The sequence below is a fragment of the Procambarus clarkii genome, chromosome 8, assembly GCF_040958095.1.
Source record: "Procambarus clarkii isolate CNS0578487 chromosome 8, FALCON_Pclarkii_2.0, whole genome shotgun sequence".
Lineage (NCBI taxonomy): Eukaryota > Metazoa > Arthropoda > Malacostraca > Decapoda > Cambaridae > Procambarus > Procambarus clarkii.
The window spans coordinates 11,149,370-11,164,946 of NC_091157.1; the positions used below are offsets into that span (position 1 = coordinate 11,149,370).

The 15,577-nt window shown below is 42.6% G+C and overlaps 1 protein-coding gene across 1 annotated transcript in view; it reads left to right on the forward strand.

Moving 5' to 3' along the window:
* The window catches only part of LOC138359679 (foot protein 1 variant 2-like), a 48,503-nt gene that overhangs the window by 2,707 nt on the left and 30,219 nt on the right, over nucleotides 1–15,577 (forward strand). The window contains exon 2 of the mRNA XM_069319100.1: nucleotides 695–718. Coding sequence (XP_069175201.1) covers nucleotides 695–718 — 24 coding nt within the window. The remainder of the gene's footprint in view (nucleotides 1–694; nucleotides 719–15,577) is intronic.

The following is a 15,577-nucleotide window of genomic DNA, read 5'->3' on the forward strand; positions in this document are numbered from 1 at the left end:
AGGAGGATGGTGGTAAAGAGAGGGTGGAGAGAAACCAGGGAATAGGGGCACGGAGACCGGAGCAAGAAGACACAGGGATAAGGAAGAATATAAGAGAAAGGAAATAAAGGAGACTGAGCGAGACACACAGCACCGCTCCTGTGCCAGGTTAGTCCACTACGGGCTCACCATAGCCCGTGCTACTTGCCCCGCTCCTGTGCCAGGTTAGTCCACTACGGGCTCACCATAGCCCGTGCTACTTGCCCCGCTCGTGTGCCAGGTAAGCAACGGGCTCACCATAGCCCGTGCTGCTTGGAACTTTTTCCGAGTAGCTGAATCTATAAGAACAGGAGACTGAGGAAAAACCTGTCGAGGATCGCACCCCAATCGACCTGAGGGGTAAACGATTGGCCACGTCTGCTCCCAGCGAGGCCAGGCCTGGTCGACGACCGGGCCGCGGGGACGCTAAGCCCCGGAAGCACCTCAAGGTAACCACCTCAAGATAAGGAGGGTCCAGGATCACCAATAACGTCCCACTCTCCTCCTGGGGGCAGCTTTGACCCCCTACGCATACCGTCTGATTGGGGTTCCCAGCCGACAATCAGAGTGTACATGTTACTACTTATTGCGAGCAATCAGGCGACTCTTTGCCCGGATTAAGCCTGTATTTCTCTTTTTATTAAATCTGTAAGTTCTCTTTTTATTGATTTTCTAGAATGTGACTATGACGTTGATGAAGGTAAGTTTCTGGTCCTGTTATATCTGTAGGTATCAAGAACATGTACTGCTTGTAAGCAATGCATGGCAGATTCCTCAGCTAGAATCGGCATGCTTTTGTCACTGACATTCTGAAGGGTCAGAGGGCAATTTTTTTTTTTTTTTTTTTGGCTAAGGTATACACTTGACTTTTCCCCAGCGGCCGAGAGAGAGAGAGAGAGAGAGAGAGAGAGAGAGAGAGAGAGAGAGAGAGAGAGAGAGAGAGAGAGAGAGAGAGAGAGAGAGAGAGAGAGAGAGAGAGAGAGAGAGAGTGAGTGAGAGAGAATGGCCGAGTTTTTGTTGCCATCCTCCGGCTTCGACAGTGTTCCCTAATTTGTCAGCGATAGTGACCAGAATCGTTTTAACTGGAAAATGTTTAAGCTCCGTCTTATTTAGCTTTCATTCACAGCCGGGTAAACACTGACGATGAAAAAAAACGCCTGCGTACTTAAATGTTGAAATCAGCTACGACTTTTTAATCTACTATGGTTAAAAATTATTGAGATACAAGTCAGAGACCAAAATAGGGGCACCAAAAATATAATTATAAAAAATATAATTATAAAAAACAGAATAGACATCATTTTGTATTGATCTGATGATTTCTAATTAAAGGAAGCAGCGTAAAGATCAAATAATCAAGTCATACTGGGGAACAGAGACTCCCACACAGCACGACCGTGGAACCACTGCATCTCGGGCGCTGCCACAGGAGCAACTGAATACTTAAATGGTTAATTTACAAGTATTGTTTCCCTCGCTTTAGACGGGACGAGTATGGTACCTGTCTTGTGAGGGGATAAGAGGGGGGGTGAGAACGAGAAACGAAAGTATTGGGAGGAGAAAGGGAGGGAGATGTAAAGAAGAGAAGCAGGAATGGGGGAGAATGAAGAATGGAGTGAGGAAAGACTATAAAGAGAGAGGGAATAATTGGGGAAGATAGGGAAGAACAGGAGAAAAATGGAAGGGAAAGAAGGAAGAATGGGGAGAAAATGACGAATGTAGGAGCTACAGGAATGAAGCAGAGAATGGAGAGAATTGGGGTGAACAGACGAATAGGAGGGGGGGGGGGAGAAATCAGTAATAGTTGAAATAAAAATAATGTAGGAGTCATCAGGATGCAGAGGGCCTCCTGTGTGGAGTGGGTGGGGAGAGGAAACTGGAGGTAGGGAAGGTGATGGATGGATGGATGGATGAAGGGATTTTCTCACTAAATCACTAGGATTTTCATGAGAGTTGGCAACATAGAGGACACGGCAAACCTCCAATCAGATGTTGATCAGGTCTTTCTATGGGCTACAGAAAATAATATGGTATTCAACGAGGATAAGTTTCAGCTCATGCGCTACGGAAAAATTGAAAATATAAAAACAGGAACCACGTACAAAACGCAGGCAAATCATAACATAGAACGAAAAGGCAATGTAAAGGACCTGGGTGTACTCATGTCGGAAGACCTTACCTTTAAAGAACACAATAAAGTAGCCGTCACAACTGCAAGAAAAATGACAGGTTGGATAACAAGAACTTTTCACACTAGAGATGCTATACCGATGATGATACTTTTCAAAACGCTTGTGCTATCTAGAGTGGAGTACTGCTGCACAATGACAGCCCCTTTCAAAGCTGGAGAAATTGCTGACCTAGAGAGCGTGCAGAGATCCTTTACTGCTAGAATCCACTCAGTAAAACATCTAAATTACTGGGACCGACTAAAGAGCCTAAATCTGTACTCCCTTGAGCGCAGGCGGGAGAGATACATAATAATTTACACGTGGAAAATAATTGAGGGGCTGGTCCCAAACCTGCACACAGAAATAACACCACATGAGATCAGAAGACATGGCAGGATGTGCAGAATACCCCCGTTGAAAAGCAGAGGTGCAACAGGTACTCTGAGAGAGAACTCTATCAACATCAGAGGCCCGAGACTGTTCAACACGCTTCCACTACACATAAGGGGCATAACTGGCAAACCCCTCATAGTGTTCAAGAGAGAACTGGATAAGCACCTCCAAAGGATACCTGATCAACCAGGCTGTGACTCATACGTCAGGCTGCGAGCAGCCGCGTCTAACAGCCTGGTTGATCAGTCCAGCAACCAGGAGGCCTGGTCGACGACCGGGCCGCGGGGACACTAAGCCCCGGAAGCACCTCAAGGTAGCCTCAAGGTAGGGTGGAGGAGAGGTCACTGACACCAACAACAGAAGACAGTTGAGTGCATTTATAGCATAATTACCAATTGTTGCCAATTCTCATATGCAATTATTATTTTACGAAGGCATTTTACGTTCTTTGCACAACACGAGAGGAGGGACCCAAGAGCTAAATGTTGAACCTGAAGGCATAACTGAAATTAAATTTAACTTCTAAAGCAATACTTTAACCAAGGAATTTAGCCAGATTTTATTTCCGTTTTCTGTTAATTACGTGATGTTTTCACCGTAGTAACTTAAGTATATAAAAGATTGTGTAAATGACGAATTCTTGAAGTATGACGTCTTTTGCTGCGTTGGAATGACTTCAGTTAGTCTGCTATATGGAGCACTTTATTTGATTGAACACGAGGCTTTTAAAATGTCGACTCGCGGAAATTACAATACTTAAGTTCTTTTAATTTCACAAAACATTGTTAAACTAAAAATCGATAAAGTAATGTTTTTTTTTTTAAGCCTCCAGTTAAAAATTATTGCTTTGAAGGCAAAGTACATTTGCAGTAAGCTCTCACTTTGCTGCTGGATCGCACTTTCTGCGTAATGTCTGCGCTTGAGAATCCGCGCCACTATGTTATTCAGAGAATTACGTCCCATTCAGGTGCGTAAATGAGTATCTCCAACTATGATCTGACGGGTCTAATATCATATGTAAATTTATGTGCTAAGAGCGTGTGGCCAAGTGCTTACATCATTTGCATACTGCGATGCGTGTAACAGCTTATATAAATACTTTGTACATATCTGTCTCGTGTGGCAGCAAACACACATAATTTATATATCAATCATGTGTGACATTGCATGGGGAGGTGAACAGGGCGAGCGGGTAGCATGCATGGGGGCCGCACGCCCCCATCTAAATCCTGACTAGCGTGGGCGTGCTTGATTAATGCAGTAATCACCCCTCTCCCACGATCCCCCCCCCCCCTCAATACTCAGGTAATCCCGAGCGTGACCCTAAATCACTATTCTAATTAATGTATGCGAGGGGCCCCTTATTTACTTCCACATATATATCATGGGGCATTATTCAGGGCTCTAATCGCAGTATGGCAGGGCATCGAACTAGGTCCATCCCCTCCCTCCCTACCCGTATCTTCTGCCTTGTGCTTGTCTAGCGTGATAGACGGTCGTGTTGACATTTGGCTACGACGTGTCCGTGGGCCCCAGTGCTCAGTTTTTTTTCCCTGCTTGCAATTAGAGATGATTCAAATCCGTGTTATTCATTCATTATTATTGCGATGTGTTCGTGCAGGAAGATCTGACTTCAAATAGTGTTGCGTCAAAGTGTTGCTTCGTGTTGCAGGTGGTGTTGCGTCAAAGTAGGGGCTCCATGTTGCAGAAAGTGTTTTATAACTCTCAGATCGTGTCATGCTTTACCTGATTAGCAAATCGTTTAAATTATTATAACGTCAATTCAAAATTTAAACTTTGGGAGACTTTTACTAATAAGTATTATCATATATAATTCATAATTTAAAAATAGTATATGATTATCACTAACAACTTTTATTTTGTATTCATGTCTTAATTTTTTTTACCTATACTGGAAACTGTATTTAATAGCCATGTGTTCAAATGTACAGTTTCAAGTCAATAAAGGTGGAGTCCTCAAGACATGTGCGCACACAGGAGCTCCACAGAGACCTCAATGTGGCCAGAATTGTCCGGCCCTTGTAAGAGGTGTGGACCTCTTATCAACAAGGACAAGTCATGTAGGCTACTGGACAAGATCAAGAAAGAAAACATTGGGGAACTTATGTGTTCCCTAATTGGTTATTGGGCTCTTTGGTAATTAGACGATCATTGCGCTCTGGTCGATAATGTAGCTTCAAGATTTGTGCCTTAAAGGAAAAGTCACTTCGTCTTGACGGTATATAATGGATCTTGGCAGCTGCTCTTGTATTTCTAAGCCAATGGTGATTGCAGCTTCAATAAGAAAAAATAAAGGGACTTTTCTGTTGTCTATAAAACAGTTTGATGGGAACAAAATTACAGGCCGAGCATTATGTTGTTGTTTAAGATTCAGCTGCTCAGGACAAAAAGTTCTAAGTAGCACATTTGGAATTTAGACAATATTTAGTGAGTCCGTAGTGGACATACCTGGCACAGGAGGAGGGCTGTAACTGTCTGTCAGGTGACGGGTTCATCTATGTACTCATTTCGTGAAGCGTAATACTATATTTATTTACTTTTTCAAGTTTCGTTTATCAGCAACATAGGAAAATCCTAAAATAAAACCCAAAAATTCAGATAAAGATATATATATGTTTACCTTATCTTCACTTATCTTCACTTATCACTTGTCTGCAATATAATAAATTCAATGTAAAATGTCATAATTAAGATATTAAAGAAAGTAATATCCAAAATATTACGTAGTAAATTAATGATAAATTCATATATTTAATAGTTAAAACTTTAAATTATTTTTTAAAGCAGAAGGTATCGCTCAGAAATTCATCAAGAAGGGATGGGAGCTTAGACAGAAAGGGACGATTGGGCACAGTTCATTAACTGTTCGACCTATATTTCCTCAGCAGCAAGTGAGGACCTGGTTGTAAAGCAAATGGGAGGATCATGTTCCGAGGAAAATTAGTAACGTGAGGTTATATAATGAAATGAAACGATTGAAATCTCTATATCTGACAACTAGAGGCGGTTGTCATCCAACCCGTTCTCGCACTTTCTTACAGTCAATATTGACTTAATAAATAAGTGCATATGTGACATACTAATTTATTGTGAATATTTTAGTTTACCTTGAAAAACTTCATAGAAAACACCAACCTTACCTAACCTTCTTAGTATGTTAAGATAAGCATCTCATTGCTTCGTAATTACAATTACTACTTAACCGATACCTATAATAGGTTAAGTAATAATTGTAATTACGAAGCAATAAGATGCTTATCATAACATACTAAGAAGGTTAGGTAAGGTCGGTGTTTTCTATGAAGCTTTTCAAGGTAAACTGAAATATTCACAATAAATTAGTATGTCACATATGCTCGTATTTAATAAGTCAATATTGACTATACGAAAGTGCGAGAACGGGTTGTGTCATCGGGTTCTCTTGAAAGGCATGTACTGTGTACGAAAAAATGTATTATTTAAGTAAATGATATTATTGGTAAAGCCGAAAATGGTGATTTTATTCAGTGGTAAAGGGTTATTATCTATATCTATAGAAGACAATGGCTGTGTGACTATTTGTCAGTCGGTCATTTCGAGGCAGAAGGCAAGGCGTTTGGGGCAAGGTGTCATCAAACTTTGCAGGTTGATAAGTCTGAGTATGAGGAGGGTCATTGGTAGGTATAGTAGCTCAACCCCGAAGCACGTAATGACAAATTACACTAATTCCAAATCTCTTCGTACAAACACAGTGAGACCCCCCTGAGATCAGCTACGGCTTTGGGGCTAACCGGTAAAGAGGGAACGCCAGGGTACACATGGACGGGCGAGGGATGTAAAATATAGATGAGGCAGCAGCTGGGGAAAGATTGCAGGGTGCAGAGTACATTGATGGTGCAACCAACCTCTTATTCAGCCCTACCCTTGTCAGGCGTGGCACGAAGTACAGGGGTGGAGTACTACGTGTGGTCTGACCACCTGCACGCCCGCTGCCACCACCTGCGGCTTGTCCACCGCCAGGTTAACCAGAGTGGCGAACCTAAGAGCGCACCGCCCATGACAAATGTCCACACTTGCTACTCTGTATGCTGTTGTCATCTGGGCCACCACGTGCCTGCTCGGACCCCGTACCCCAAGCCAATACCCGCCCCAGCGGACCTGTGAAACCTCCAAACCTTCCCTACAAACCTCGCTTTACGCCTCTGGTAATTCCCTTCCCTTCCCTTCCCTTCCCTTCCCTTCTGCACAAACCTCCGATGCTGGGGTGGCGTAGTGGTAAATCCTTAACAGACTGGTGAAGTCGCAATTCCATGATTGCGCCCAAAATGATAGGCTTATAGGAATATAAAATATATGTCTACAGGCAGCTAAGGGTGCCGTGTGGGTAGCAGGAGACGGCTATAGGCGAGGTTGATTTTGGTGAAAGATAATGGTGACGATTTGAATATTTGTATTTAAAAATTTGTATTTCGTATCAAAACAAGAATATTGCCCAAATTAAATTTCATATAATGCTTTTCTTTATATTTATTCAACGTAAAGGAAACTAGGTGAGGTACTCGGTGGTGCCCGGGTCGACCCGAAAGTGTTATTCCACAGAGGGTTGTAAAAGGGGCAATAGGGGTCGAACCCAACCCACCTACGCAAGTCACTTCACATATACCAGCCACACTAAAAAATGTTTCGTGAGGCTAGCCATAAGCTTCTGTCCTCTAACCTTGGGCAGATAAATTAATAGACATCCTATTTTATTAATATTTATATGTTCCATGGTTGTTCTAGTATTTACGTGTGTCAAGACTGCTCTAGTATTTACGTGAGTCAAGACTGCTCTAGTATTTACGTGAGTCAAGACTGCTCTAGTATTTACGTGAGTCAAGACTGCTCTAGTATTTACGTGAGTCAAGACTGCTCTAGTATTTACGGGAGTCAAGACTGCTCTAGTATTTACGTGAGCCAAGACTGCTCTAGTATTTAGGCGAGTCAAGACTGCTCTAGTATTTAGGCGAGTCAAGACTGCTCTAGTATTTACGTGAGTCAAGACTGCTCTAGTATTTACGTGAGTCAAGACTGCTCTAGTATTTACGTGAGCCAAGACTGCTCTAGTATTTACGTGAGTCAAGACTGCTCTAGTATTTACGTGAGTCAAGACTGCTCTAGTATTTACGTAAGTCAAGACTGCTCTAGTATTTACTCGTTCCAGTGGTGCACTGGAGAAATAAATCCTATTTTATAGAGATCAAGTTTCGTGTTGATAAAAATAACACGCAAAATTATACATTTTCGCCCATAATGAATTAGCAACTTTAACCAATTATAATTTAAAATTGTGGCTTTTAATCCAAGCCTAAGCTAACTTAGGAACACTTACGTAGACTCTCCATCATAAATAAAATACCCATATTTTGAGTTCACTAATTTTTCTTGGATTTATACAATACAATTTAAAGCCATGTCTGGAATAAACACCAGTCTTATTAACAACCTTCATTTTAAAGCAGTGGAGACAAACAACTGGAGAGAAAACAAACACACACAGGCAAACACCATAATTTAAGGGTCGGGCCCCGTACAGGATATATCAAATACAACCTTTAAATACACGAGATGAAAATCTCTCGGATTAATGACACCTGAGACGTGCTTGACATCCGGGAGAGGCCACACCTGCATCTGGGACAGGAAATGCCCCTCTGGCCCACATGGGGCCCATCACAACCACCTCTCAACCCCTCTGGCCACATGGGGGCCCATCACAACCACCTCTCAACCCCTCTGGCCACATGGGGGCCCATCACAACCACCTCTCAACCCCTCTGGCCACATGGGGGCCCATCACAACCACCTCTCAACCCCTCTGGCCCACATGGGGGCCCATCACAACCACCTCTCAACCCCTCTGGCCACATGGGGGCCCATCACAACCGTATCAACAAAAGTGGTTTCTCGCTTCTCAAAACAACTCAATGCACTAAACAAATTACATTAAATTTATCAATACCAGGTTGCATGGCTTTTAGCACGTCGTGGTTCAGTGGTTGAAGACGTATGCTTCGGAGTACCCAATGTGCAGAATCGAATCCTCTTCACGTCCCCTACTAATGTTCTCACTGATATATTACCTTAACGTGATTCCTTAGTGAAGTCAAGGGTTATGGGTAGAACCCTCTACCAAACCCGAGAGCATGGGGATGGTGGGGATGGGGTTGTGTAGTGTGTGCATCTACCCCATCATTCAGGTCAGAAACCAGTCTTATTTCATACCTTTGGGGCTTTTTGTAGCTTTTACTAATCCTATTTCCAGTCTCCGTTGGCGTAGTGGTAAAACACTCGCTCGATCGGCGCATCACAAGGGCTTTGGCCTGGGTTCGCATCCTCGGTTCGTTCGGGGGGGGGGGGAAGAGAGAGAGAGACAGAGAGAGAGAGAGAGAGAGAGAGAGAGAGAGAGAGAGAGAGAGAGAGAGAGAGAGAGAGAGAGAGAGAGAGAGAGAGAGAGAGAGAGAGAGAGAGAGAGAGAGAGAGAGACAGAGAGAGAGAGACAGAGAGAGAGAGAGAGAGAGAGAGAGAGACAGAGAGAGAGAGACAGAGAGAGAGAGAGAGAGAGAGAGAGAGAGAGAGAGAGAGAGAGAGAGAGAGAGAGAGAGAGAGAGAGAGAGAGAGAGCGAGAGAGAGAGCGAGAGAGAGAGCGAGAGAGAGAGAGACAGAGAGAGAGAGAGAGAGAGAGAGAGAGAGAGAGAGAGAGAGAGAGAGAGAGAGAGAGAGAGAGAGAGAGAGAGAGAGAGAGAGAGAGAGAGAGAGAGAGAGAGAGAGAGAGCGAGAGAGAGAGAGAGAGAGAGAGAGAGAGAGAGAGAGAGAGAGAGAGAGAGAGAGAGAGAGAGAGAGAGAGAGAGAGAGAGAGAGAGAGAGAGAGAGAGAGCGAGAGCGAGAGCGAGAGAGAGAGCGAGAGAGAGAGAGAGAGAGAGAGAGAGAATCAAAATAATAGGGTATAAATACAAATACTAAAATGACCCCGTAAACCCACATCAAGGTCGCTGGTGTTCAGGGAGAGAGAGAGCAACATATGCAGTGGACCAGAACGACCCCATCGACCTCACAGTAGCCACAGGTGGCCTCCAGGTGTGTACTAGTGTGATCAGGTGTGTTCTAGTGTATCCAGATGTCTTCTAGTGTGTCCAGGTGTGTTCTAGTTTTTCTTGGTGTGTTCTATTGTGTTCAGGTGATTGTGTTTAAGTGAGGGCGGGCCGAGTATCCTCTAGGAAGGTGAAGTTTGTTCTAGGGAGGTCTAGGGTCTTCTAGGGGAGGTCTATGATCTTCTAGGGAGGTCTAGGGTCTTCTAGAGAAGTCTAGGGTCTTCTAGGGAGGTCTAGGATCTTCTAGGGAGGTCTAGGATCTTCTAGGGAGCTCTAGGGTCTTCTAGGGAGGTCTAGGGTCTTCTAGGGAGGTCTAGGGTCTTCTAGGGAGGTCTAGGGTCTTCTAGGGAGGTCTAGGGTCTTCTAGGGAGGTCTAGGGTCTTCTAGGGAGGTCTAGGGTCTTCTAGGAAGGTCTAGGGTCTTCTAGAAAGGCCTAGTAACGTCCGGTGGGTTTCTCTGTGATTGCGTTTACTCTTGAGTAATGAGGTGTGGTCAAATGTCTCCCAGGAATATGGAGTAATTTTTTAACATACTATATACTGCAAAAGTACAGCGGGGCTATCCAGTTTGTACAATCAAATGTGCCCTTTCCGGGGTCTTATTCAGACCCAACTGAATGTGATTGTCATCCATGAAAACACGTTAACTATGGCCGGTGAATGGATGGGTTACCACGTGGACATAAATGCATCCTTGGCTAAGGTTACCTCGACCAGCCAATTAAGCGCTTCCTGTACCTGCCAGGGCATAGATACCTGAGAGTGGTCAGGTGTATCCAGGTGTGCTTTCAGTAGCCCAGGTGTGGCCAACGGGGGCGTGGCATAGACAAAGGTGTTTGATAAATGCGCCTATGGAATGCTATAGTCCATAAAATAAGGTCAGATAAGGAAAGGAATAACAGATAAGAAAGGGCGATGGATAATTAATTTCCTATCAAACAGAATGGAAATAGTAGATCGAGCAAAATCAGCACAGTGGAAAGCTCCAAACCCCCCCTCCCCCCCCCTCCACCTTAGGGGCCTAACAGCTGAGTGGACAGCGATTCGGATTCGTAGTCCTGAGGTTCCGGGTTCAAACCCTGGTGGAGGCGGAAACAAATGGGCAGAGTTTCTTTCACCCTGATGCTACTGTTCACCAAGCAGTAAATAGGTACCTGGGAGTTAGACAGCTGCTACGGGCTGCTTCATGGGGATGTGTAACAAAAAGGAGGCCTGGTCGAGGACCGGGCCGCGGGGACGCTAAGCCCCAAAAATATTTCAAGATAACCTCAAGATAACCTTCAACCCCCCCCCCCCCCCCCGGCCACAGTCCTTACATCAATGGTGTTTCTTATTCTCGTATCAGATAAAGAGTGGAATACAAGGCGCAGTTTCGTGTCATGCTTTGCAAACGATTCCAAATTAAACATGAATTCAGAAGACATCTTCTTCAGTAGACATTGACCAACTAGAAGTTCATGTTGACCAGACCACACACTAGAAGGTGAAGGGACGACGACAATCGACTTGAGAATGGTCCAGGACGGACCGAAACGTCGTCGTCCCTTCACCTTTTAGTATGTGGTCTGGTCAACATACTTCAGCCACGTTATTGTGACTCATCGCCTGCATAGAAGTTCATATCAATATAGTCTTCGATTGGGCAACTGAAAATAATACGTTCACTATTTATAAATTCCAAATACTTAGATATGGAGAAAATTAAGAGCTTAAATGAAATACAAGGTACACGACACAGTCACATTTCGTCATAGCAAGAAAACAGCATGTAAAGGATATGGGAATAATGTTTTCAAATGACCTAACGTTTATAGCGAGCATAACAAGGTGAATAGGACCTCATCCAGGACAATTATGAGATGGATTATCACAACCTACAAAGCCAGAGATTTCAGACTATACTGCTCCTACTTTTTCAAGCCGTTTGTGCATTCCCACCCAGAGTACTGCTCGGTAATCTCTTCCTCTAAGCCAGGGAGATTTCTGAAAGTGAGAGAACACAGAAGAAATACAGCACGCATCGACACGATAAAACACCTAAACTATTAGTGGACCGTTTTAAAGCTCTCAAATGTACTCTCACGAATGAAGACAAAATACATATCATATAGATACAAAAAACGTAAAGTAGAACAAAACAGAACAAAACAAAATAGAACAAAAACATCCTGGAACAAGAAATACGGTAGGAAAAGGTCCAGATGTATGCAGCGTTATCTCAGGATAGATACACGTTATCTCAGGATAGATACATCCGAGAGGAAGTGAGGGCGCCGACTAACAAGGAAAGAGGAAGAGAACTATCAGGAGAGAGCGCCAAGCCCTAAACTATAACTATAAATTAAAACTATATAGGACTTAAAAATTATCAGGATTTGGGAAAGATGCCCAACCCTTGGGACGGTCGGGAATTGAACGCCGACCTGAATAATGCGAGACTGTCACTCAACCGTCCAGACGAGCAATAGAGTGAGAGGGGCAGATGAGTGAGGGAGCGAGGGGGATAGACAAATGAGATAGTGAGGGACAGAACGGAAAGTGAGATAGAGAACTATACGAGCTTAGACGTCATCCTAATGATGTATGGTTTCCTAAGCTTTGCATTGAGCCCACTCTGAGAACCCAGCTAGGTAAACCTAGCATAAAGGTTATTCTAGGTTTACCCAGCTACGTAAACCTAGCATAAAGGTTATTCTAGGTTTACCCAGCTACGTAAACCTAGCATAAATCTATGGCCTTGTATCCCATTCACTCGAAGAAACAGGGGCCAGATTCACGAAGCAGTTACGCAAGCTTACGAACCTCTACATCTTTTCTCAATCTTTGGCGGCTTTTTTTTTACAATTATTAAACAGTTAATGAGCTCCGAAACACCAGGAGGCTGTTTATAACAATACCAACAGTTGATTGGGAAGTTTCTTGTAAACTGTTTAATAAATGTAATCAAAGCCGTCAAAGATTGAGGAAAGATCTAAACGATCGTAAGTATTTGCGTAACTGCTTACGTGAATCTGGCCCCAGGTCTTAAAACACCCAGAAACATACTTTCGTTGATCTAAAATATTTTAAATTACTCGGCTATATTATCGGGGAAGGAGAATCTTTGATAACTTTCCGATTTTCCATTCACTACTGATTGCTGACTTGAGAAATATCTAAGAAATCTATGTGTCTCTTAGTTGATCATCTTAGGATGGTTTTAAGAGTTCTAATCCCGTAGTCCTGTTTGTGGCAAGTCATCCCTGGTAACTGCGTAGTCTTTGAGGCTAACTGACCTCATCCAAAAGGCTCACATAGCAATCAAAGTCTGGCTGATCCGGTAACCTGACGTGAAACTTGTTCACCTCTCAATGAAGCCTTCCCCTGTTGATTCAAGAAGCTGTTTTATATATATGACACAAATGTGTGTTGACCAAACCACACACTAGAAAGTGTAGACACTATAACGTTTCGGTCCGTCCTGGACCATTCTCAAGTCGATTGTGACAATCGGCTTGATATAATCGACCACTATCGACTTGATAATGGTCCAGAACGGACCGAAACGTCGTCAAGTCGATAGTGGTCGATTATATCAAGCAGATTGTCACAATCGACTTGATAATGGTCCAGGATGGACCGAAACGTCGTCTCTTCACTTTCTAGTGTGTGGTTTGGTCAACATTTTTCAGCCACGTTATTGTGACTCTTCATCTGCTTATGGATGCCACACAAGTGTGTGGTTCTTCCGTCCTTTTATAACATCAAAAATGAAAACGCAAGATGGTCCAACTCTGGCGTGGACTGACGCCATAGGCTAAAACACCTTTGATCTTCCCAGACGAGACGTCGAAATCATTTGATGAAATTCTCCAGTGTTTAATAAAACCTGCTCCTAAGACACGAGAGATAACTTATTTTTGTCACGTGTGACCTTGTTCATTATTCGTTACCTTTTATTGAATTCCTATCGTATATCTGGAGATAATCATTAGCTGTGAATTTATGTACGTTTCTGTTAAATTATATCCTCTCCATAATTTTATTTTGACCTCTCTTTGGACCTCAATATACGTTAGATAAAATTTTTACACCTCATAATGAATATCTCGAAATTTTCAAGCAAAAGTTGTAATTATTTATGCTTCGGTGAGGCACCAGGCGAAGGTAAGGCCTTTCTACATATTCATAACCTTGATCCCCCACACACGCTCTCACAGGTAAGAGATTTTGCAAGAATGGTTTTCAACTTGAATATATACATCCGAGACCTAGGCATTGACCGCTTGTTATAACCCAAAACAACAAAAAATCCACTTAAAACATAATAAAACTACGTTTTAACAAAAAATACAAATCACTTATTATAGATTAAATGGTTATTAGATGGGGCCACCCAAATTGGAATTAATTAATTAAGAGAAAAACTAATTTGATCATTCAAAACACTACACTAGATAGTGTATTATTTGTTCATTTATCTTTCAAGTTCCCCCATTCATCAGAGCTACCGAAGACGAAACAAGGTTTTAATCTACAAGCAATGAAATTATTACAATATATTACGCAATATCAAAAGTTTAATAATCTTGTCCTTCTCCTGCGTGACGAACACGGTTGTCAATCAGAAATAAATGTCTTCCGGCTAATTGTTTGGTTCTATTGTGAAATTTTTTTTCAATATTTTTTATATATAATATTGACGTTTTTTTTCAGAATCTGTCTTCTCAGTTAACACATTTTTAACGGATTCGACCAATTCGTCAAAAATGAGGGGTTTTATTGTAAACTGGGAGAACGGGTGGTACACACGTATCAAACTGAATGAAGGAAATTTAAAAAAAAAAGTGGGGTCCGATTTTCCTAAGTAAACCACATTGTGTAAGAAAGTAAACATTGAAGTAGTTAAGGATGGTTAAGGGGTGAGGGAAAGCCCCCCTTTCATGCCCCCTAATCCACCCACTCACGCACCCACCCACACACACACGCACGCACGCACACACACGCGCGCACACACACACACACACACACACACACACACACACACACACACACACACACACACACACACACACACACGTGAAGATAATTAATGTGATATATTGTAGAGTTAATATATTTTGAAGGCTTTCTTCCCAGGATTTTTCATAAGGGCCTAACAGACCACCCCCAAAGCCTGTTGCGCATCGCTGGCTTCGTGGGCTCTGCTCATTTGTTATTTCTATTAACCTATGTGTTCCTATTTCACCGAAGAACTATAAAAGTACCAATTACTTTCAGGGAAAAAAGTAGCCAGCAAATATTTTTAACAGAGGTTTTGTGGTTTATTTTAATACTTCATCCCTCTCTCTCTCTCTCTCTCTCTCTCTCTCTCTCTCTCTCTCTCTCTCTCTCTCTGCAGTACCAGATAATATATTCGCAACAATAGGCAGAAAATGCAACTTTTTGCTGGGACAACTCTCCAGGTCGAAGCCGGCAGTGTTACCACAACGCGCCTCAACCCTTGACATTAAGCCTTTCTAATCATATGCGCATCCAGCTCTTCATTCATCCCCTCACAGACTAACCCAGGCTCAAAACATAACTTCAGTGTTATAAAAAGTAGGTCTATTAATATATTCATCTAGAACATGAAATTCAAAATATACGGAAAGAACACAATATTTTCTTTAGATAATGCAAAGATAAAAAACAAAATTTCTGTAGACAAGAACTATTAACCTTCTGGGGACAACGATATAAGAGTTAGCTATTAACCTTCTGTGAACAAATATGACAACTTTTAACCTTAACGATAGCAAATGCTGTGAACGAAAATACCAGGAATTATATCGACTTTTCAGGAATTAAATGATATCTTGGAGTTATCATGTTGAAAACATTGGCC